The sequence below is a fragment of the Ctenocephalides felis genome, unplaced genomic scaffold (assembly GCF_003426905.1).
Source record: "Ctenocephalides felis isolate EL2017-DRISC unplaced genomic scaffold, ASM342690v1 CF-g0.4_SCAFFOLD_01886, whole genome shotgun sequence".
Classification (NCBI taxonomy): Eukaryota; Metazoa; Arthropoda; class Insecta; order Siphonaptera; family Pulicidae; genus Ctenocephalides; species Ctenocephalides felis.
This window is the reverse complement of record NW_020538040.1, coordinates 6,552,575-6,578,498: the sequence shown is the minus strand read 5'-3', so window position 1 is coordinate 6,578,498 and position 25,924 is coordinate 6,552,575. Positions and strand designations below refer to the sequence as shown.

The 25,924-nt window shown below is 30.2% G+C and overlaps 2 protein-coding genes across 2 annotated transcripts; one reads left to right on the top strand and one right to left on the bottom strand.

Moving 5' to 3' along the window:
* Nucleotides 1–1,013: 1,013 nt before the first annotated feature.
* Nucleotides 1,014–5,544, bottom strand: LOC113377827 (NADH dehydrogenase [ubiquinone] 1 beta subcomplex subunit 5, mitochondrial-like). Its single transcript, XM_026618254.1, has 4 exons — nucleotides 5,386–5,544; nucleotides 5,086–5,306; nucleotides 2,581–2,687; nucleotides 1,014–1,223 (listed from the first exon to the last, which is right to left on the bottom strand). The coding sequence occupies exons 1-4, from the start codon at nucleotides 5,474–5,476 to the stop codon at nucleotides 1,082–1,084; spliced, it is 561 nt and encodes a 186-aa protein (XP_026474039.1). The 5' UTR covers nucleotides 5,477–5,544; the 3' UTR covers nucleotides 1,014–1,081.
* A 1,704-nt stretch (nucleotides 5,545–7,248) lies between these two features.
* On the top strand, nucleotides 7,249–25,292 carry LOC113378609 (rho GTPase-activating protein 1-like). The gene is given in 10 exon segments (XM_026619154.1): nucleotides 7,249–7,629; nucleotides 9,612–9,725; nucleotides 11,465–11,508; nucleotides 11,950–12,113; nucleotides 15,308–15,372; nucleotides 15,375–15,624; nucleotides 15,704–15,921; nucleotides 18,542–18,742; nucleotides 20,319–20,425; nucleotides 24,628–25,292. Coding segments are annotated over 10 exon segments (1,383 nt in total). The 5' UTR covers nucleotides 7,249–7,580; the 3' UTR covers nucleotides 24,799–25,292.
* The last annotated feature ends 632 nt before the right edge of the window (nucleotides 25,293–25,924 follow it).

Sequence of the window (25,924 nt, the reverse complement as noted above, 5' to 3'; positions counted from 1 at the left end):
TAATAATTGACTTAACCGAAATTGAGAATTAGATATTTAGATAGCATTTTCATCTGTTTATTTAAAAAATTAAGCTTTTGCTTTCAATTAATTCAAAACATTGCGATTTCCACTTGATGTCTCTGAAACATATTTATAATATCTATAATTAAATTTTGACTATCATATTATCAAACTTTAAATTAAACCACTTGTCGTGGGGCCGTAATGTTTTAGTACGATCTATAAGACTATGGTATCTATCGTCAGAAACAAGACTATCGTTTTATACAAGAATATGTGCGAATTTTCACCAAAAACTAATCTATATCATTTTTAACCTATATCTTTCAAACAGTTTTTGAATTTTTAAAATAGATTCAGCTAAAATTCGGCTAAAATTTTACTTTTCTGCTCCATATAAAGAAACGGCTTGGCCGATCATCACGCAAAACTGACAAACGACAGTCCGTTATCGAAATACATTGAATGGCTTTTATATATATTTATATTTCCATAGTTTGAGCATTTTTTGAGAAAACGTTGATGAAAGATGTAATTTTAATGAACGTCAAGAAAACTGATTATTTTTTCAAAGTGATGAATTTTTAAAATTTAAGGACTTGTCTTTCGTAGGGTCGTAATATTTTAGAATGTTCTATATATAAGTCCATATCTATTGCCAAAAAATACATAAATATCGTCAGACCATTTTTTTAAAATCTATATAACAAGAACACGTGCCAGCGGATATTTACGAAAAACAACCAAAAACTAATCAGTATCTTTCGAACAGTTTTTGAAATCAGTTCAGCCGTTTTTGAGAAAACGTCGACAAAAAGACAAAAATCTGTCCTACACACACATACTTTAGTTCGAATTGTTGGTCTCATTTGATTCAGAATTACTTGAAACGTTCAGGAAACATAATATTAGCAAATGGGATTTTTTTTATTGAAAACATAAACTTATCCTTCGCGAAGTTAATAAAACACGAATGTCACTGTTTTGGGGTAGTTAATAAAACACGAATATATTTTATTAATTCTAAATATGTATTTCCTACATTTATATACAGTTTTCGATTGTTACTATATTATAATTAATATTCATCTTCCAATTCCTTGACTTTGTCAGCATACTCTTTAGATATGCGCAAATGTTTGGCGGTGACGGGGCGGTAGTAAAAACTGTAGTAGTCTTGTCTTTCGGCCATTTTATCTTCGATCTTTTCGGTCAGAGCCCTGAAAAAATAAATAAAAAACTTATATAAACTGGACAATATTGTTTTGACAATTTTGTTCATTCATCAGATTCATCTTTTCTATATTATCTACATATATATAAAAATAAGTCGGGATTTCCTTCCTGACGATATAACTCCAGAACGCACGAATCGATTTCGACAATTTTGCATTCGTTGGAAAGGTCTCGGGCTCCGCTAGGTTTATAGCTAAGAAAATTAGTGGTGCATGGCATCGTGCCTCAATGCAAATTGCTGGAACTTCACGCACCGTAATTAAAAATTCGAGTAATGACGTTAGTGAGAATTATCAGAATTATGCTTGGTTAAGTCAACGAGCAATTCTTGCCGCAAAGAATAATGATGTACACGCACTGAATTTCACCATTCAATTAAAAATTGCTGGCAATTTTGTGACATACCAATGATTCCGACTGGTCTTCCGTTTGACTTCAAACGATTGCAATTTCCAGTTCACCTTGCGTTCGCAATAACAAGTCGCAAGGCCAATCGCTTAGTGTTTGCGGGATAAATTTCAAATAGATTATTTAGAAAATCATTGATTTTTACATGGACAGTTATACGTTGCCTATTCACGAGTTGGAAAACCATCCGCTTAGTTTGTGTTAAAGTCAGCCCAAAAAACAAAAAATGTGGTTTACCAAAGAACACTTGAATGAAACGGATAATTTGCGGATTCACTTTTATTTACTTAGAGAAGTTCAACTAAAAAACACTTCATTTTTGTAATCAAAATAAATTCGTTACTGTTGTATAATAAAATCTAATTTTTCCTTTTCAAATATAAAACAAACAAAAAATTTCTTCTTTCTCACGAAACCATCTGGTGGCGAAACGGAGTTCGTCGGGTTTGCTAGTCTTTATATAAATATTATCTAGAATTAAACCTAAGGGTAAATTTACGTGCTACAGTCAGTGGCGCCTCTATGGAGTGTGGAAACAATTAAAATTGAAGTAACAGTGTTTGCGATCTATTTATACTTTTATCTATAAAGGAGGACCCTGAAGTAAAGGAATAGAATGAGAAGACTCTAGTGATGATTTACGATTTGCATTGAAGAACATGAAGACAGTGACTGTTCAATTGAAATATTCGAATAACGAAAGTCATATTTTTTTAATCTATCGTGACAGTGGTAGTGGCAAAAGTGTGTTCCTAAGAAGTATCTATGGATATCAATTTCTCCTGAAAAACCATCAGTAATTGTTCCTCAAAGGAAAGCTCACATACAACGACTGCCATCAAGGACTCTGTGAGTAAGTTTAATTTTGTTTTTCATGATATATATATATATATATATATATATATATATATATATATAATTTTCGTTCGTTACCTTAGTTGTTTCTTCTCGTTTTCCTCATACAAGACATGCAAGAATTTTTCGTAATCCTGCTGATGGGGTCCGTACACGTATCGAGCTAGGAATCTCGAAATGGGATGCTGAAATAATAAAAGTATACTTAATTATAATTATTTTAAGTCCTAAATAGGCATTTAGTATTACAATTAAATACACTATGTACGAATTGATTTGTATGAATATTAATTAATCATTAGAATAAAAGTAACTTAAATAGTCAAATTAAATTTAGACCTTTTTTAACAGGACAGTTAATATTGTGTTACAGAAGTTCTATATATTCTTTATTTTCTTAAAAAAAATATTTTGTAAACCAGGACTCCGACTAGTTAACAAATTCAGTACAATTACTAACACTACTTTTACAAAAATAAAAACTTCTTTTAAAATTAAACGTTTCAGAAAAGACGTGGAAAAATGATTGTTTGGATTGTGACTCAATTTACATGGTAAAAAATTAGACAAAATTTCATAAAACAGCACAAAACTAGTGGTGTATGGCATCATGCCTTAAGCATAATTACTGGAACCTCCTGTTAAATAATCTTTGTAAAAAAGTGCTCTTAAAATTTTTATTTTGCAAAATATATTTTAATTAAAAATGAGACATTATCCCATGGAATTTTTTAGAAAAATATCATATGAACATATTTCTAAATTTAGGCAGTAACTGTGAAAATTTCTGTACATATTTACACTATAGTTACCACTTATGATTATTATTTTATAATAATAATTATAATGATAAAATTTCACAGTTAGCATCAGCATTCCGATATATAAATATCAGGATGCTGAATGTGATATTTCACTCGATGATGCATCTAATACAGCTCAACAATCAATTCCGAAAGATACGAATGCTATATTTTCCATCTTGTTAGCTAGATGTATTTATTAACTTTCCGAAGGAGAAGTTTATGTTTTCATCAAAAAGTCCGATTCGCTAATTTTATGTTTTCTCGACGTTTCAAGCCATTCTGAATCGAATGAGACCAAATTTGGAAAAAGTATGTGTGTGTATGTGTGTGTGTGTGTGTGTGTGTATGTGAACAGATTTTTTGCCGTGAATCGACGTTTTCTCGAAAACGGCTGGGTCGATTTCAAAGATTGAAAAGCCATTCGACGTATCTCGACGAGAACTATTGTTTGTCAGTTTTGTGCGACGATCGGCCAAGTCGTTTCTTTATAAATGGCAGAAAAGTGAAAATTTTTTCGTCTACGTTTTAGCCCGCAATTCTGAATCGATTTTGAAAATTCAAAAACCGTTCGAAAGATATTGGTTGGGAATCGTGCTGATTAGTTTTTGGTAGAGATCGGCCGGGCCGTTTTCTTGTAATAAAGTTTAAAAAAAAAAAATTTCGACGATTTTTATGATTATTTTTTTGACGGTAGATACCATAGTCTTCTAGATCATACTAAAATATTACGGCCCTACGACAACTGGTTCAGCTTTAAAAATTCGTCAAAGTTTGTAAAAATCAGTATGGTCTTTTTGGCATTTGTCAAAATTAGACTTTTGATCGACGTTTTCTCAAAAACGCCTGAACCGATTTTAGAAATTTAAAAGCCATTTGATGTATTTTGGTGAGGACTATCGTTTGTCAGTTTTGTGCAACGATCTGACAAGCCGTTTCTTTGTAATTTGAAAAAAAGTGTTGAACTTTTCGTCCACATTTAAGCTCATCCTACCGAACCGATTTTAAAAAATCAAAAACTGTTCGAAAGATATTAGTTGGGAATGGTACTGATTAATTTTAGGTGAAAATCTACCGAGCCGTTTTCTTGTAATTACCTGTTGATAAAAAATTTAAGCCGATTTTCATGGAAATTTTTTTGGCGATATACATCATGGTCTTATAGAACTTACTGTAATATTGCGGCCTTACGACAAGTAGTTTAATCTTAAAAATTCGTCAAACTTTGCTAAAATTATTATCGTTTTTTTTAAAGTAGGATTAATGAAGTATATTATTTACACATTTTTTTGATTAAGTCGATTATTTACACATATCGGGAAGTTCATGTAACTTGCCTCAAGGCTAAATACCAAACCAACTAGTTAAAAATGAGACATTATCCCATGGAATATTTTAGAAAAATAGCAAATAAACACATTTTTATAATCAGGCAATAAATGAAAAATTTTCTGAACATTAAATTTACACTATAATTACTGTTTATACGATTATAATTTTATATATTGGGATGCTGAATGGGATATTTTAGTCGGTGATGCATCTAATACAGCTCAGCAATCAAACACGACTGACTTGAGCACTATTTTTCATCTTGATAGCTAGATGTACTTACATATTACTTATACATTCACTATATATTTATAGATTACTAGATTTATATTTACATTTACCACAGCAACGAATGGTCAAGTAAGGTTAGGTAAAATTTCAAATCCCATAAACCACGTAAAAAAATGTCTTCGATCCTGCAATAACAATTTATTTCTTTTATCATTACCCTGTGATATTCCCAATGTTTAGGTTCATATCCCTCAGGTATTTCAGTAAGCGTTGCAGGCCCCACAAACACATTAACGCAAAAGACAAGTGACAACACTGGAATCAGCCCGAGAAGTGTATAGTAATGCAATAGATCCTTGAACTTGTGCCATTGCCACCTGGAAGCAGTGATTGTCATCGTCTTGTGTCCATGGTCACCGGAATTCCTGCACAGCACCACTGACAAAGTTACAATAATAATAATATATATATTACATAATAATTGGATGAATTGAGGTAAAGTAAAGTTTATATTTACGGTTGATTCCTGTGGTTGGTTTGTTGCCTATTTTGGTGATTTGACGGGCACCAGTTGTGCCCAAACGGGACAAACAACTCCACGCTACCATTTTTTAATAATAATACAGATTGTGAGTGAGTGAGTGAAATTGAAGTGTCAAATGTGAATCCTAACCACAAAAATAGACTTGAAGTTTAGAACGAGGATAGAGGAGTGACACACAGTGGTGGGTAAGGTGAGGTTAGCTTTGTTTCGAACCAAATTCAAAATGGTGGATATTGTAACGTGAATCTAATGTTAAATTTTAATATTAACTAGTGTTGTATGGTATCGTGCCTCAAGGCAAATTGCTGGAACTTCCCGTACCGTAATGAAATATTCGAGAAATTTTAAACGTTTTCAAATATATTATTACAAATACTTTCAGTAACTTTCATTATTTTTGCTATCTTATCTTGTTATATCTGAGCAATTCAAATGTAAATCATAAATCAATTCATATCCCGAACATTAACAATCGTCATTTTATTTCGAATTCAATTTCAAAAAAAAAGCCTCTCTAATTTACACAAAATTGAAAAAGTGCTCCGGTATAGTCACAGGCTAAACGCAATTGCAAATAATTCTGTGCGACATTTTCACTTATACTGTGCTTAGCTTGGCGGTATTTTCCCATTTTTCAATAGTTGTGTTTTCACAAAATTGAAAAAGTGCTCCAGTGCATAAACAGTCTAAACGCACTTGGGTAAACATTTGTACCAGAGTGGCGCTTAGACTGTGCTTAGCCTGGGTAATTTTTTGAATTTTTAATCCAAAATTACAAAAATATTTTATGGAATATAAAAAAAGATGTAATCATTTTTTATCCTGAAAAGCAACTGTTTTGTAAATACGAGCAGAAAGTTTTTTATATCATTCCAATCTGACGCTTAGTTCATTCGAAAACTGCCATTTTTTGCACATTTAGCTCTGTACCTTCGAAATGGCTGGACCTGCCTTTGCCAAAAACTAATCACCTTTTCTACTAATCATTAAAAATTGAATGTTTTTTAGATCATTCAAATCGGATGCTCCGTTCTCTCAAAAACTCGATTTTTGAGAGAAGAAAGAGCACTCTTTGCTCTTTATCTCCGTAACTGCTGGACCTGCCTTTGCCAAAAACTACTCAGCACGTCTTTTTTATCAGTAGGAATCGAATGTTTTTTAAATCATTTAATTCGGTTGTTTTGTGCGCCCGAAATCGTCTAAGAAAAATGTTATCCGCACTTACATTCATTTTTTTTAATGTGAAACGTAAATATATGCAGAAATTTTTATTTTTGATTTTTATGCGATTACTATAACTTACCCTAAGGAAAGTTAATAAATATTATAATTAATGTAAAATTAAAATATTTTATTAACATTAATTGTATTTACGGTACGAAAAGTTTCAGTAATGTGCCTTAAGGCTCGATGCCATACACCACTAGTTACAATTTTCAGTTATATAACAAATTTATATAAGCAATTTGAACTATTCGTAGTACACAAACTGTAACAATAAGAACCATTTGATGTATGCTTTTATTTATAATTACCATATATTAATAATAAACAAGTTAGGTTTTTTTTGTATAATATTTATTTTCTATACCCCAATCAATAAAAAAGGCTATTGTAAAAGATTTACAAATTAAAGTTATATATTTGATTTTAAATAAACAAAATGTCTTTCACTTCCAAAAACCCACTGTGTGTCACCACCTTTATCTCATCTCAACGCAGTGAAGTGGCTTGCATTACAAATGACAGCTCGGCTGCTAGTGTTGTCATTGCGACAATAATATTTTAACATTAACATACATTAATATAAAAAATGTCTATTATAAATCACACAGTCACAAAACGATTTTAAACAAATAAACAAACTATCCTTTACCCTTTACCATCTAAAAAATATTACACATCAATCCGCAATCTGACGTTTGTTGAAAGATTATCTGTTAAGCTGCTCCAAGGCGGAGTTTCGAGATAAGAGAAATTAATATGTTTATTTTCGTGAATTCTTGGTATGTGACTAATTTATAAATAATTACGATACGAGGAAAAAATTAAAGAAAACACAAACGCATTGGATTGGGAGATGTCACAGGCTGGTGGTATGGGGATAAGGTGCACAGTAGTAATATAACTTTATTTTTTGTTGGTTTTTATTTATTTAAGTGTTGAATATGGATCCTAAACTACAAGGCAAACCGAGTCCTGTCAGACAATTTCAAGGTAAGAATAGACATAAGATTTAGTTTTTATGAATACAGGTTTTAGATGTACTCCCACACCTTTGTGGCTTTCAATTCTGGTTCTCGATGAAAGTGGATAGTAAAATAATACCTACTTTAATGGTACTTTATTTTGGTTTAGTGCTCTTCTTTCAGGTTAAGTTGTTTTTAAATATGGCTGGTTGAAATAATTAGTTGAGCAAAACTTTTGGGTTTATACGAAGTTCATGTCAAAGAAGTACACGTAGTTTACAAAATCTGAACCGAGTCTTTTAATGATGACTGTGAAGCATTAAGAATTTTCACTAAATAGGTTTTTGAACACTATGTGTTTAATTGTGACCCAATGTTTTCAAATTGATTTAAAGTTATAGCGGGTGATGTAAAGTAAGGCTAGGTGTTACAGACCCTTTATCCGCTTATTAACACTGAAGATAAATGTAAACTGAATCAAGTATCTTTGTAGCAAAAAGGCATAAATTTGAAAATCTGAAATGGGTTGGATGATTCTTAATTTGAATTTTATTTTCTTTTTAACAAAAATATAGAGAAACTGGAAACGCAGAATTGATTGCATGATGTGACTTAATTAGGTTTTTTTCTTTCTTATAAGTATAATCATTTATAGTATTTTTAGTTTTTACAAAATGAATGTTAGGTTTTATTTTAGTTAAAAATTGATACAGGTATTAAATTTAATTCGTGTTAAACAGAACATTACTGTATTACAGTATTCAAGATATGGATGTATTTTTTTTCAAAATGATTCAAAATTATAGTGGGTGATGTAAAGTAAGGCTAGGTGTTATAGGTTTAAAGTAAGGCTAGGTGTTATAGATGCTTTATTCACTTATCGATAACTTTTAATAGTTCTTTCTTATCGAAAGATAAAATATTCTGCTTCTGTTTCACATATGCCAATATTAAGATAAATAATGAACTTTTATTATAATTTTTTTTTTATGGATAAATCTAAAATTAGTTTTAATACTAAAATATTTCTTGCCGGATGTTTATTAAACGTGATTGTTTTTGCTATGTATTTGAATTGATATTTTCCTAATTAATTATTGGTTTTATTTACAAATTGATGGCCAAACGATTATCAATTTAGATTGCGAATTATTTATTATGATTTAAGAGAATTTACGATTTGTTATTATGTGTATGAAATTAAAATTTTATCTTTTACAATTGGTGTATAAAATTTGTTACGGTCATGGAAAGTGAATTATATAAATTATAGCCGATTTAGATAAAAAAAAATAAATTTTAATTATAATATTTGAATTGCACAGAATGACAAATCCTTCTTATTATTAATTTATCAATAGTGCTCTTTTGTACTATTTTAAATTTTTTTCCAAACAAATAAAAATTATTGGCAGCAGGACGACGAAAATATTTTTTTTAGTTTTTTTAGGTCATAATAAATTTACTTACGTTTTTAAATCATGGTTAAATTAGTACAAGTACTTTACAAAAAAAAAATCCTGAACAAATAAAGTATAAATAATTCTTGACAATTTCAGTTTATAATAAATGTTATAAGTAAGAATTAGTTAAAATATAATAAGAACATGTAAAGATTCTGGAAATTCCGACGGAAGAAACAATAAGCCTAATAAGAATTTAGTTAAGATCTAATGTGATTCTCGTCATATTCGGCTGAGAATCTATTAATTAGTTAGAATCTAATGAAAACCCAATGGGATTCTAGTGGTAATTGACTGGTGATTACAGGTTGGGAAATACAATTTTAGTCGATTAAATAGACCCTTAGTTCAAAGAACTTTAAGTAATTTTTATTTTGTTTAAAGAATTTGAAAAGTAACTGAATAGCGCTCAGTCAAAATTTGAATATACACAATTACAACTTAATTATTCAAGGGTGTTGATTAAAAGTCTTATTATCTTGTATTGTAATCATTATAATGTATTGTATCTTTGCGATTTAATAATAAAATTAATTTTTTTTTTTAGCCATTCATGGAGACCCCGAGGATGCATATCCGAGCCTATCGGATTTCCACGACTATGAACCAAACTTAGAATTCGATGATACTGAATTGCAACATCCTACAGGAGTCGATGCAGGTGAATATAATAATTAATAATAATTAATTTAATTAGTCAAAAAATATAGAAGTCCACTAGACGCGAGTCTTCCGCCAAAGCTTTCTTGTTAATTTATACTATAAATATACTGGACATTGTTAAACTATTTAATAAATTACTTAAAATTAATATATGATTAGAAAATAAGATATTTTACTAATTATGTAATAGCTTTTTGCAGTATCTATGAACATATGAGTTATTTTATTTCAAACACAATCATACCAAGTTTATTTTTTCAGTAGACTTTAATTAGCTAAATAAAATTATTCAAAGTAAAATATTTTTTTAATATTAATATATACTGATAAATGCAACAGATGGCAATTGATATAAGTGTATAAATTATACATTATCCTACGGGCAGTGGAAAAGTAAATGATTTTATTTACATAAGCCTCTGTAGCATTAGTATTTCAATATGATGGCTTTAAATAAACTAGTTGAAAGTGGCATCTAGCCTTAAGGCAAATTGCGTTAGGTGTTATAATTGACTTAATCAAGCAAAATTGATTTTTGGATATTCAGATAAAATTTTCTACTGCGTATATCATGCACGTAGCCCTCAATATTATTTAATGATTTAAACTAGTGCATGGCATCGTGTCTTAAGACAAATTGCTGGAACTTCCCGTACCAGAATTAAATCTTTGAAGGAAAAAAATCAGTAATAAATAAATATTGATCAATGATTAATAACCATTGTTTTAAACATTTTTAAATAGATAATTAAAATTACTATATATATTCATTCGTTCATATATTATACAGTGACGATCTTATCGCTCAAAGCACTTGAGAAAGTTTATCTTAGCAAGAGGTGCCGCATAAATTCATCTGAGGATATATTTCTTACGATTAGAATACCACATATGAAATATATACAATTTTAAACTGAAATAAAAATTTAGAATTCAAATTTAGAATTACAGGTATATTTATATGTATATGTATATTTGTAAATTTGTAAATTTTGAAATTTATTTGAACTGTATAAGTGAACTTTAAAAATCTTGGTACGGAACGCAAAAAAAAAATGTAACAAAATTAGTTCTCATGTTTAAAATCCTTATAAAATATCTGATAATTTGAAGTGCATATGTCTAATGATCATTTTAGACCGCCAAAAATTGTATTCAAACATACACACACCCACACACACGCATATATCAATTTTTTCTAATGTATGCCAAAATTTTCAGAAACCTCTAGTAACTTCTATCTAAATCGCTAAATCTCAATTTTTATTAATTATTTACACATATCGGAAAGTTGGCTTAAGGCAAAATGCCACTTACACCTAATTCTTTTTATTCGATAAAGTGTCTGAACATTTTTAACACAACGCAAATGCAACTATACTAGTTTCCGAACAAAGATTTCCGCACGCACACCATGCAGAATGTCTTTGAAAATTTCAATTTTGTATGGAAACAGGTATAGTACTCGAGTTCGTTCTGCACTATACTACATTCCATAACGAGATTTCATCGTACTTACTACGCGAGATGTCTGAAGAAATACAATATTTGTATGGAATTTAGTATACTGCACACTTTTTAGAGAAAAGTACGTGGAAGAAAAATATGAATTTCTTGATTATCATTGATTAAGTTGATTATGGGGAGTTTATGCAACTTGTCTTTAGGCAAAATGCCATTTATAACTAGTTTAATTTTATTATTATTAATAATAATTAAATGCAACTATTTTTCTAGGTATTATCGATTACATTGCCCCTCTGAGTACAAATAGTGGAAGCGTGATTACTTAGAAAGTCCCATGAGCGACGGAACAATAGAAGAAAATTTCGAAGAAATGATACCACAGGTAAATATTTGTAATTTTTAAACTTTCAAAATGAAAGACGACGACTGAAAAAATAGTTATGTTATGTTCTTTGGTCGAATAATCGCATGAGTAGGTAGTCAAGAACAAAATATCAACTTCTAAAACCTAACCTCCAAATGGCACAAACCTCAGAACGTTAACATTAGTTCAACTTCACTAATGTTAATGAAATTTGTGCCATTTGGAGGTTACGTTTCAAAAGTTGATATTGTGTTCGTGACTATCAATGCAACATAATTATTTTATCTGGAGAACTAGTTTCCTTACAATTATTCTTTTAACTAAGAAATCATATTTCTATTACCCCAGGTTACAGAAACAGACGACAGCTTGCCTTATATAAATAATCAAGAGGAGGAAACAAATATATCGGAAGAGACCAAAACGTTTTGAGGAAATTGCAAATTATGGAGTCATCGAAGTCGTTGGTGATGACACGGCTGGACGCAAAACTATAGTTGTCTACGCCTGCAGACTGCCTGCTAAGGAAGTTCTTAATTTACAACTTCTTTTAGAGTAAGTGATAATAATAAACATTTTTTAACTTCCCGTAGAGTAAGTTATAATAACGAGCCGTAAATCGAAAATGAAAATTTTTGCATATCTTCACGTTTTGAAGGTTTCTGAACATTTGGCATATCTCAGAAAAAATGGATGTGTGCGTATATGTTTGTATGGATACAATTTTTCATCCACGTTTTCGGGCGCACGGATCAACCGATTTGAATGGTTCAAAAAACATTCGATTCCCATTAATAGGAAGACGTGCTGATTAGTTTTGGGCAAAGGCAGGTCGAAATAGAAATCGAGTTTTGAGAGAACAGAGCATCCGATTTGAATGATTCAAAAAACTTACTGCTTGTTTTAGCAAAATAATTGCTTTTGGAAAAAAAAATGTCAAAATTTAATTTTTTTTTTGTATATCGAAAGTAATTCTGATTTTAATTTCAATTCAGTTTATATAATTCTTATAAATAAATATTAGAATTCTTATAAATAAATATTAAATAATAATCTATTTGAAAACATTTAATATTCCTCGAACATTTTGTTACGGTACTCGAAGTTCCAGCAGTTTGCTTTAACGCACAATGCCATACACCACTAGTTATATCTTTTTTGAAATATGATTGTCAGTAGAGTTACTTTTTATCTCCTCATATTTATAAATAATTTGGCTTATCAGTAGAGTCCATTTTACATTTTTTTTCAGGCCTACTCGTCAGTAAAGTCCCTTTTTAATTTTTTTATGTCTTAAATTTTAGTATGCTCTCCAGTAGTCGTTCTTATATAAATTTTTTTAAATTTTTATTTGCATACTTATTATTTATTTTGCTCGTCAGTAGAGTCTCTTTACATCTCTTCATATCTATAATTAATTAATTTTTCAAAACGACAGTAGATTTATATTTGTAGTTTTATATTTTCTTTCTTTTCCAGTTTCTTTTTCATCTTTTCATGTCTTAATTTATTCATATTGATCGTCAGTAGAGTCGCTTTTATATCTTTTTTCAAATGTGCTCGTGAGTAGAATTACTTTTTTATCTTCTGATGTCTTCTGATACATCTATAATTTATTTTGCTTGTCAGTAGAGACCTTTTATTTTCTTCTTATTTGACGAATTTCAAATTTTGACTTATCACAATACAAAAGCCACTTTTGACACAAATTTTGACTATGATATTTTTCCAAACTTTGGTGAATTTTTAAAATTATAATTTGTCGTAGAACCGTAACATTTTAATATGTTCTTCAGGGCCGTGATATCTATCAACATAAAGTTTTATCGACATTTTTTTTTTCACTAATAGTTAATTGCGAAGAAACTGCTCGGCCGATCTTTACCAAAAACTAATTTGTATCATTCTCAACCAATATCTTTCGAACGGGTTTTGAATTACAAAATCGATTCAGAATTTTTGGCTAAAACGTCGACGGAAGATTTTACACTTTTTGCTATTTACAAAAAAAGGCTTGGCTGATCGTTGCACAAAACTGACAAACAATAGTCATCAACGAGATACATTGAATGGCTTTTAATTTTCGAAATCGGTCCAGCCGTTTTTGAGAAAACATCGATTTACGGCAAAAAATCTGTTCACACACACACAAACACACACACTTTTTCCAATTAACGGTCCCATTCGATTCAGAACGTCTTGAAACGTCGAGAAAAGATAAAATTAGCGATTCGGGTTTTTTGATGAAAACAAACTTCTTCGGGAAGTTAATAAACAAAATCTAATCAAGCGGAGTTAGAATGAAGGACCTTATCTCATATTTTTAAGAAATATATAAACTGAATTGCAAAATCAAAAATATTTATTTGAAGTATATAAGTGAGCTTTAAAACTTTAGCTAGAATTGAAGTGAAATCCAAATTATTTTCAATATTGAAACAAAAAAAACATTTTTTGGGAATTAAAATAGAAATTTCGAAATCAAATACAAAAACTATTATTTTTCCAAAAACACAATTGTTTCTTCGCTGTCAACGTAAGCAAAATGTTTCTTGAATCATTCGAATTGGATGCTCTGTTTCCTTAAAAACTGCAGTTTTTAACACTTTTTGTTCAGAATCTCCCAAACGGGTGGAACCACCTTTGACAAAAACTAATCAGCACATCTCTCTATCAATAGGAATCGAATGTTCTTTGAACCATTCAAAACAGTTGATCCGGGTTGATACTAAAGTGGTCGATCAAAATTTATATCCGCACAAATACACACACACACATTCAACCATTTGTTCTGAGGTACGCCAAAATGTTCAGAAACCTCTGAAACGTAAAGATATATAAAAATTTTCATTTTCGATTTTTTTGCGATTACTATAACTTACCCTACGGGAAGTTAATAAATAAATATCATTAAAACACCAATGTCATTTTAGCCCTACAACCAGTGGTGTTGTGCTAATATTTTTTTAACCGGAACGCTAAAAGATAAAAACTGGTTCAAAAACCGTTTCTAATGTTTGTTCCGGTTCCGTTGGAAAAGGAAAGAAACAAAAATCTTTAGAAAACCCATTTTGTGCTTATATATGTATGTTCATTACAATAATAGCCCGGTCAATTTAAACCTAAAATCATGGTGAAAGATACTATAATTCATAATGGGCTGTAACTTGGCAAAATTATTTAAGATACAATTATAAAAGAAATCTCAAAAGTAATCGATCAGACGCGAGCTAAAAAAAAGACCCTTTGCGATTTTTAGCTAAATGGTCAGTTTTATCGCAAAATTACTTGAGACAATATTGTAGAGCATAAAGTTATCTACAATAAATGCATCGAAAGAAATTTTTTTTTGAATATCGAAAATAAATCAAATTTTAATTGTTTTTCTAGCTGAAGTTCTAAACCTCACTAATATACTCAAAATAATTAATTTTAACTTTGCAATTCAGTTTATATAATTCTTATAAATATTAGACGATGTCCTTCATTTTAAATTCGATTGATTAAGTTTTGTGTATTTAATTTTCTGTAAACATATATAAATTACAGCCCATTATGAATTATATTAACTTACAGTATTTAAAAAAATAATTTGTTTGAAAACATTTAATATTCCTCGAATATTTAATTACGGTGCGGGAAGTTCCAGCAATTTGGTTTAAGGCACGATGCCATTCACCACTAGTTTTAATTTTCCGGATCGCCGGAAAAATGCAATTCTTCATAACACATTTCTTCCTTCTTTCCAGTTACATAACCCACACCCTCGACGCCTTCGTCAACGAGGACTACACCCTAGTCTACTTCCACCAAGGCTCACCAGCAGAAACAAACCACCTTTGACGTGGCTCTGGCAGGCCTACAAAGCCTTCGACAGGAAATTCAAGAAGAACCTGAAGGCCCTATATCTAGTGCACCCGACCAACTTTATCCGAATCGTTTGGCAAATCTTCAAGCCCGCCATCAGCAAAAAGTTCGGCCGGAAAGTCATGTATGTCAATTACCTTTACGAACTCAGCGACCTGCTGCACTTGGAACAGATGAGCCTGCCTCAGACCATCTTAGAGTAAGGGGAAAAAGATCGATGATATAAAATAATATATCTACTATCTTATGGTTAATTTGGGTATTTTTTTTTTCCTCAGTTTCGATGCCCAATTGTTGTCAAAAAATCCAAAAGCAACGACGGTGACGAATACTCAAGTGGATCGCGTCAATGCAAATGTATCGGCGGTTAGTCATCATTTGCCGACGCAACAATTTGGTGTTTCTTTGCAGTATATTAAAGAAAATCATCCCGATATCGAAGATGATATTCCGCCGATTGTTAGGCAGTGTATAGAGTTTCTGGAACAACCTGATGGTAAAGTATAATTAAATATTTTACATGTGTGTATTAAGGTGGTCCTTATTATGGACATTTTTGAATTTCCTTGCTCCTAAGGACTCAAATGATTCCAAATTGATAAAAAAACATTTTTTGAAAGTTTTAGCTTTTAATATTAATTTTAAGACAGTCCGCAATCCGACCAAAGTTTCTATGAAGAATCATGGGTAAAATTTCATTTGTTTTATAACTAAGCGACAAGTGAATCAAAATTTTGAGAATAACTTTGTTTTTGCTTGTTTTGATCATAAATAAAACCACAAACTTATCGTTTACTAGTAGCTATAATAATTATATATGTATTTATTTATTAACTTCCCATAGGGTAAGTTATTGTAATGGGCCGAAAATTGGAATTGAAAATTTTTACATTTCTCGACGTTTTGAAGGTTTCTGAACGTTTTGGCATACCTCAGAAAAAATGGATGTGTGTGTGTGTGTGTATGTGTGTGTATGTGTGTGTGTGTGTGTATGTATGGATACAAATTTCCAGTCACGTTTTAGGGCGCACGGATCAACCGATTTGAATGGTTCAAAAAACATTCGATTCCTATTTATAGGGAAAAGAGCTGATTAGTTTTTGGCAAAGGCAGGTCCAGCCGTTTCGGAGATACGGAGCAAAGAGTGCAGAAAATAGAAATCGAATTTTTGAGAGAACGGAGTATCCGATTTGAATCATCTAAAAAACATTCAATTAGTAATGATTGGGAGAAGTGTTTATTAGTTTTTGGCAAAGGCAGGCCCAGCCATTTTGAAGATACGGAGCTAAATATGTAAAAAATGGCAGTTTTTGAGAGAACTAAGCGTCCAATTTAAATGATTCAAAGAACTTTCTGCTTGTCTTAACAAAATAATTGATTTTGGAAAAAAAATTTTGTTCCAACTTTTTTTTTTTTTTTTAGTTTTTTGTATATCGAAAATATTTCAGATTTTATTTTTAATTCTGACTATTAGTTCTAATATACTTTATAAATAATTTCAACTCTGCAATTCAGTTTATATAATTCTTATAAATATTAGACAATGTTATTGTATTTATAATAATCTATTTGAAAACATTCAGTATTCCTCGAACATTTCGTTACGGTACGGGAAGTTCCAGCAATTTGCCTTAAGGCACGATGCCACCCACCCCACTAGTTTATTTATTAGACGCCAATCGGCTATATACAGTTAATTACGTAGTAATGTAATTTAATAATGTAATCCTATGTTATTTATATTATTACATTATTCACTTCCCGAAGGAGAAGTTTATGTTTTCATCAAAAAATCCGATTCGCTAATTTTATGTTTTCTCAACGTTTCAAGCCATTCTGAATCGAATGAGACCAAATTTGGAAAAAGTATGTGTGTGTGTGTGCGTGTGTGTGTATATATGTGTGTGTGTTTGAACAGATTTTTTGCCGTAAATTGACGTTTTCTCAAAAACGGCTGGATCGATTTCAAAAATTTACAAGCCATTCGATGTATCTCGATGCGGACTAGCGTTTCTCAGTCTTGTGCGACGATCTGACGAGCCGTTTCTTTGTAAATCGCAGAAAAGTGAAATTTTTTTCGTCCACGTTTTAGCCCGCAATTCTGAATCGATTTTGAAAATTCAAAAACTGTTCGATAGATATTGATTGGGAATCGTGCTGATTAATTTTTGGTAAAGATCAGCTGGGCCGTTTTCTTGTAATCAAGTTTTTTTTTAAAAAAAATTCCACGATTTTTATGATTTTTTATTTGACGGTAGATACCATAGTCTTGTAGATCCTACTAAAATATTACGGCCCTACAAGTCGTTTAATTTTGAAAAATCGTCAAAGTTTGCAAAAATTAGTATCGTTTCTTTGACATTTGACAAAATTAAACCTTTGATCGACGTTTTCTCAAAAACGCCTGAACCGATTTCATAAATTTAAAAGACATTTGATATATCTCAACGAGTCTAATTTGATTATATCTCAACTATAATTTGTCAGTTTTGTGAGACGATCTGCCGAGCCGTTTTTTTGTAATTTGAAAAAAAGTATTAAACTTTTCGTCCACATTTAAGCTCAAACTACCGAATCGATTTTAAAAAATCAAAAACTGTTCGAAAGGTATTAGTTGGGAATGATACTGATTAGTTTTAGGTGAAAATCTACCGAGCCGTTTTCTTGTAATTAACTGTTGAAAAAAAAAATTAAGCCGATTAATTAATCAAAAATTAAGAAAATGAGTAGTTTTTTTTTGACGTTTGTTAAAATTAAAATTAGACGATTTACTTGGTATAACGATAGAGTACTTGGTTTTAATGAATATAGTAAACCATTAAAGTCCTATGGAAACTGGTTCAATTATAAAAACTGGTAATTTTTGAAAATTTGCTTTTAGAAAATACTCCGAGTGTTAAATGTTCGTTCGTTTTCAATCATGTGTAATAAATCCACTCGGAATACTTCTAATCACTCATAAATTAAATTATATTTTATTGATTAAGTCGATTAATTACACATATCGGGAAGGAAATTCATGTAACTTGCCTCAAGGCTAAATACCAAACCAACTAGTTATTATTATATTATATTTATTTATGATTATAATTATTTTATATTTATTAAATTTATAGCCTTAGAAACAGAGGGTTTGTTCAGACGTTCCGCCAATGTAACGACGATAAGGGAATTGCAAGATCAGGTGAACAAAGGCGAGACGATAAGTTTTGGTGGTGACCCTCATGTTGCCGCCGTTATGCTTAAAACATTCCTTCGAGAACTGGAAGAACCCCTATTGACTTTCGACTTGTACGATGAGATTATACAATTTTTATGTAAGTATAATTATTTAATGATAATTAAGTTCTTGATTAATCAATAGATTTTTATTAAATTATTACAACAGTTGTAAGTAGCATTTTGCCTTAAGGCAAATTGCAATAACTACCAGATATGTGCATTAATTTTTTTACTGTCTATTTTGATAATAAAGTTTTTGCTTTCAATTAATTTTAAACATTGCAATTTCCAATTGAATTCTTTCAACCACATTTGAAAAACTATCTGTTTTTGTATTAATTATAGTGCACAGACACTTATGCTCGTATTTTCTACAATTGCAGCCCATTATTCTAAATTTTAAAGAGTTTACATAATTACTAGCAGTGAATCTTTCTTTACTAATATTTTAGCATGATTTGAGCAAAATTTTAGAAATATGTTACTAACAACTTTTAGAAATACGTTACAACTAAAATATTAACTTACAATAAGGTCGGAATGAATTTGGAAGTCAGTTGAAATCGAGTTAGAACCTAGAAACAATTTAGTAGGGTTCTAGAACTCAGAATTAAATTTTTATTATTAATTTCCCGTAGGGTAGTTATTTAAATGGGTCGAAAATCGAAAATAAAATTGTTTGTATTTCTCGACGTCTTGAAGGTTTTTGAACATTTTACTGGCATACCTCAGAAAAAATTTATGTATGTGTATGTGTATATGTGGGTTTATGTGTGTGTGTGTATGTGTGGGTTTTGTATGCTATATTTGCAATTCATTTTATATAATTCTTATAATTATTAGACAACATTTAATATTTCTGGAACATATTTCGTTACGGCACGGAAAGTTCTAGCAATTTGCCTTAAAGCACGATGCCATACACCACTAGTTTTGTATGATTTTAGTTATAATCTAATAAGAATTCAGACAGAATCTAATATGTTACTAGCATCGATAAAAAGATTCCGGTAAGAATCTTATAAAATTCAAACTTATTACAATTCTTACCAGAATCTTGTTATACTGTTACCGGGATTTAATAGTAATCTGTTAAGAGGTTCATACAAATCTTACAAAAAATCATCTTGTTCAAATTTAATAATTAATGATTCATCAGAATATATGTTTCTGGAAATAATCTAATAAGAACATTATAGGCATGTTATGATCTAATCAGAACGCAATTTTATTACAATTTTACCTAATAGTGTTTTGGTAAGAATGTAATAAGATTAGAAACATATAATTAGGTTCGTATAATATTGTAATATAATTTATGTTTCATAAGATACCTATTAAGTTCTTATCGGAATCTCATTGAATTTTTTCCAGGATCATAGTATATCCTGACTGGCTCCTTATTATTTTTGCCAAATTCTTCGATTCGTTAGAATAATAAGATTCAATAGGATAAGTTAATAAGCTAGAACCTTCCTGTTAGGAATCTACGTGAATTTTATTAGAATTTTAGCTTCGATTTTCGTCAGCTTCTTGTCAGTTTCTTTTTCAAATTCTTATATGAATATTATAATTTAAAAATCTTGTTAAGTTTTGTTCGATTCTTATTAGATTCATGTAAGATTGTAAAGGTAGAATCTGTAGAATAGTACCTTATATTTTATTTTCCAGGTTGGCCTAAAGACGAAAGACCGAAAAGGGTGAAAGTTCTCATATTAGAAAAACTGCCGATGGAAAATTTGAAGCTGTTGGGATTCATTGCTAAGTTTTTATGGAAGGTAAGTTCTTAAACACATATTTAATTTTCATAACACAAATTACTATTTGCACAAATTTTAAGTATTACCTTCTCGAAGGGAAATTAATTTTGATTTTTCTCAATCTTTCAATTGATTAGATTGATTGTTTTATTAGGTACCAACAATTTAAAATTGTATGTTTGTTTATTATGTCGATCTTTATTAACTTCCCGCAGGGTAAGCTGTAGTAATCGCAAAAAAAATAGAAAATGAAAATTATTATATATTTTTACGTTTCCAAGGTTTCTGAATATTTTGGCATACATTAGAAAAAATGGATGTATGATAAAAATGTGTGCATGTTACTACAAATTGAAGTTTTTAAGGCTCGTGCCTCAACCATGTGTTACTATTTTTTTATATAAACAGTTGAATCTCAAAATCTGTAAAATAAAATTTGTATCCGGACATGCACATATACATACACACATACATCAAATGTTCAGAAAATACTGAAACGTAAAGATATGCAAAAAATTTCATTTTCGATATTTGGACGGTAACAATAACTTACCCTACGGGAAGTTTATTTGAAATAAAAATATTCAGAAACCCAAATTTTTAAAGCATCAATAACGCTTTGGTTATTATTTACATTGATTAACTTCCCGAAGGAGAAGTTTGTTTTCATAAAAAAATCCGATTTGTTATTTTTATGCTTTCTTGAAGCTTCAAGCCATTCTGAATCGAATGAGACCGAATATGGAAAAAGTAAAGTATAAGTGCCTGTGTGTGTTTGTGCATATGCGTGCGTGTGTGTGAGCCGATTTTCGACATTTTGTCGACGATTTCTCAAAAACGACAGGACCATCGTTTGTCAGTTTATTGCGATGATCGGCCAATCCGTTTCTTTGTAATTAGCAAAAAAGTGAAAATTTTTTCGTCTACGTTTTAGCCCGCAATTCTGAATCGATTTTGAAAATTCAAAAACCGTTCGAAAGATATTGGTTGGGAATCGACCTGATTAGTTTTTGGTAGAGATCGGCCGGGCCGTTTTCTTGTAATTAATTAACCGTCGATTTTTATGATTTTTTTTTTTGAAGATAGATATCATAGTCTTATACATTACACTTAAATATTACGACCCTACGACTAATCGTTTAGTTTTAACAATTCATCAAAGTTTGCAAAGGTTGAAATTACACCTTTAATTGATGTTTTCTCAAAAACGGTTTAATCGATTTCAAAAATTCGAAAGCCATTCGATGTATCTCTATGAGAACTATCGTTTTTAAGTTTAGCGCGACGATCGGCCAATCCGTTTCTTTGTAGCAAAAAAGTAAAACGTTCTAGCTTACAATTGAAGTGAATATTTTAGTAATTCCAATAATTCCTACTCGTTTTTTTGGAAAATTCAAATGCTATCCTTATAATACTTATAAATTATTCAAAAATTAATATATTGATTTATTATTGACTAAGTCGATTATTCACACATGTCATGTAACTTGCCTTGAGACAAAATACCACTCACAACTAGTTTTTATATAATTTAATTGCATATATTACATATTCCAAAATGTCAATCTTTTGAAACAAAATTGTGTCAAAGAAACGGCGTGGCTGATTTTTGCCAAATATTAATCAGGACGATTTACGACTAATTTCTTTCAGAATTTACTTCAACAATTTTTAAAATCGGATTATGAATTTTTTGCGAAAACGTGGACGAAAAATCTAGTACTTTTTTAGTAATTACAAAGAAACTACTTGGCCTATCATTGCACAAAACTGACAAACGATAGTCCTCATCGAGATAAATCGAACCGCTTTTAAATTTTTGAAATAGGTTTAGGCGTTTTTGATAAAACGTCGATTTAAAGCAAAAATCTGTTTACACACACACACACGCATATACTTTTTCCAAATTTGGTCTCATCCGATTCAGAATGACTTGAAACGTCTAGAAAACATAAAATTAGCAAATCGGATTTTTTGATGAAAACAAACTTCTTCTTTGGGAAGTTAAAAAACGTGTTGTCAAGTCTAAAAAATACAAAATACTAAATTTACTGAAATGACCAATTTTTCTAAATATTTACTAACATCTAAAACTAATTTATAAAGTACTAGTTAACGACGAACCTGAGTTTAAAAATTCGTGTTGCCAAATTTAAAAGGCTTCGAGCTCTGGAATTTGGTTATGTTATACGCGAAGGCCTTGGTTAAATTTTAAAAATACTAAAGTAATTTGATTTACTAAAATGTACAAATTTTATAAATATTTACTAGTATAAGAAAATAGAGTGTAAGGTACTAGTAAACGACAAGTCTGTGTTCAAAAATTCGTGTTGCCAAATCTAAAAGTCTTAGAGCCTTTAAATTTGGACATATTATAGATAAAGGCCTTAGTTAAATTTTAAAAATACTGAACTAATTTAATTTACTTAAATGACAAAGTTTAGTAAATATTCACTAATATCTAAAACTAGAGTATAAGCTACTAGTTAGTAAACGACAAGTCTGAGTTTAAAAATTTGTGTTGACGAATCTAAAAGGCTTAAAGCCTTGTAATTTGCGTATGTTATACCCAAAGGATTTAGTTAAAGTGTAAAAATACTAAACTAATTTAATTAACCAAAATGACAAATTTATGTAAATATTTACTTATATCTATAACTAGAGTATAAAGTACTAGTAATCGACAAGTCCTGGTTTAAAAATTCGCGTCGCTAAATCTAAAAGGCTTAGAGCCTTGGATTTTGAATATGTTGGTTTTATTTTAAAAATACTAAATTAATTCAATTTACTAAAGTTACTAATTTTTTTTTTTAAGTATTTACTTATATCTAAAACTAGAGTCGTAGGTACATGTCTCGGTTTGAAAATTCGTGTTGTTGAATCTAAAAGACTTAGAGCCTGAAATTTTGGATATAATATACCCAAATCCTTGGCTAAATTTAAAAAATATTAGCCTAATTAAATTCACAAAATTGACATAATTTAGTAAATATTCACTTATATCTGAATCTAGAGTATTAGGTTTGAGTAAACGACAAATATGAGTTTAGAAAATTTGTGTTGCCAAATTTAAAAGGCATTTAAATTCAGAGCCTTGAAATTTGGATATATCACACCCAAAGGCCTTGGTAAAATTGGAAAAATTTCTAAACTTGTTAACATCGTTCGTATCTGTTAACACACCTCATCTTTAATCACTCGTTTATTGTCTCTAATTATTCATCTCTACAATATTCATCTCTATATGCCTTGATTTGTCTCACAATAAAATGATCTACCCAAACACAAAATACATTATTCTTTTGTTATTCTATCCATATGCCATGCTATTTACATAAACAAACTAATTCAACCCTTTCCACTCGCGAATTCCGAGATTTATATGGATTTTGCCGCCGGAGCGTCGGCATCCGAGTCTTAAGGGGCACAACTAGTGTAACCGCTTAAAAAAAAGGTGATATTTGGGAATTTATATTAAAAAAACTACTTTATCAATCATTTCAAAATTTTAGGAATATATTTATACATGTTTTAAGAATACATAGTAACATTTTTGAAGAAAAAATTAAATGTTTTTTATGTTATCGTCGATCATTTACGGCGCGACCAAAAAAAGGCCCTTCACTGCTGCAGTGGTTCCGGCCTTCTACGTCGATGAAATTAAAAAAAAAAAATTCTCGGTAAACTAGATAATATTGTCTGTGAAATGAACTACGATAAAGAATAAAAATCAAAAATTGACAAAATGATGGCATTTTTTTAAAAAAAGTCGAATTTTACCCAAAATTTTGGTCGTTTTTGGACTGCCAAAATTCGATTTTTGATCCGATCAAAAAATCGATAGTTTATTTTACGGAAAACTATATATAAAACATGTAAAAAAAAATGATAGTGATCGGATTATTTGTTTTTGAGTAATCGCTGCAGCAAATTCGGAAAATGCTGTTTTGAGAAAAACGCGTTTAAAGACAAAATGATCGCTATACTATATACTATATATATACTCTTTAAATGGATGTAACTCAAAAACTATTTAAGATATCGATTTAAAATTTTGGTATGTTATTTTTAAAGGTATAATCTATCGAAATATGGAAAAATTGAAAATTCGATTATTTGAAAATATCACACTAGTTGTGCCTAGTAGTTAAGAATTAATTCACAAAAGTGACTAATTTTAGTAAATTATTTTTACCAAGTCTGAATTCTTTCCTCCCCAGGTGATGGACAGGTGCGACCTGAACAAGATGACCTCCTCCAACTTGGCAGTTGTTTTCGGGCCAAATCTGGTTCGTCATCAGACCTGCACAATGTCACTGCAGGCAATTGCACCGATAAATGCATTTACCGATTTCATGCTGCAGAACCAAGAGTCGATTTTTATTGTGTAAGTGATGATCATAATCATAATTGATGATGGACTAATTATTACGATGCATATTTAATATGTATTCAATAGGTAATATGAAAGAATTTGTTTAATTAAGTCAATTAATGGTAAAAAAAATAATGCTGATGTTGGTTTGTTTTTGTGTTCGAGAGACTTGTTGAGATTTTATATGAAAGAGGATCAAAATAGTTAGTGACTACTTATGTTTGTATAATATGCAGAATTTTATGATATTTGTTAATGTGGTGCAAGAACTGGTGAAAAAAATTAAGGAGGAAAATACATAAAAAACTGAAAAACAAAAGCGCAAAAATCCAATCGCATTAACTGATAAAAACTGATGAACATTTCATAAATGAGTAAATTTATGGACCGATTCTCTCCCAACAGACTAATGTTATGGCAAGGCCATGTTACGCTTCAACTTCCATACACTATGCTACCGAATCATGTGCTTTCAGGCGTTTTACACGTAAACTGCAACGTCACTCGTGTGTTATGAAGCTGAGTCAGAAAGACCCTGTTATCTAAAATAGTTTATTTGACATTTGTGCGGTTTCTAGTTAAGGTTTTCTATCTGACAACCTGAGAAATACGCCTGACTGCACAGAAACCGCACGGTTTTTGTCAATATTAGTATGGAAAGTTCTTCATAACATAGCCTTGCCATAACATTGGTCCATAAACTTACTCATTTATTAAATGTTCATCAATTTTTATCGAATTATCGTCAATCCTTCGAATTTTTGGACTTTTGTTCCTAGTTTTGTCGATTTTATACATTTTTTATGGTTTTTTCTTAATTTGTCTGAAACTGTCTTGATTATTATCTAATGTATAAAATAGCGTTGTCATGGCAACGCTATTTTATGCTTGTTGCTTGTTGCTTGTTAGTGAATATGTGAAAATCTATCTATTTGCTGTGCGATCAGGCGTATTTTAAAATATAAACAAGCAAGGTAGATTTTTTTGTTAATAGAATCTTTGATGATGCAGTAATCATAAGATTCTTCCTTGCTTTGTTTATATGTAAAATACGCCTGATCGCACAGCAACTAAGTAAACATTTTCACAGTTTTACTACCAAGAAACAAGCATGATGCAGAATTGCTTCATAAATTTTAGGA

Bases quoted from the DNA above. Each gene is read 5' to 3' on its own strand.
- LOC113377827 (XM_026618254.1), bottom strand. From the start codon at position 5,476: ATGGTAGCGTGGAGTTGTTTGTCCCGTTTGGGCACAACTGGTGCCCGT. The intron at 5,307-5,385 runs GTAAATATAAAC...TAACTTTGTCAG, and splicing joins ACCAACCACAGGAATCAACC to TGGTGCTGTGCAGGAATTCC. The intron at 2,688-5,085 runs GTAATGATAAAA...TTATTATTTCAG, and splicing joins AACATTGGGAATATCACAGG to CATCCCATTTCGAGATTCCT.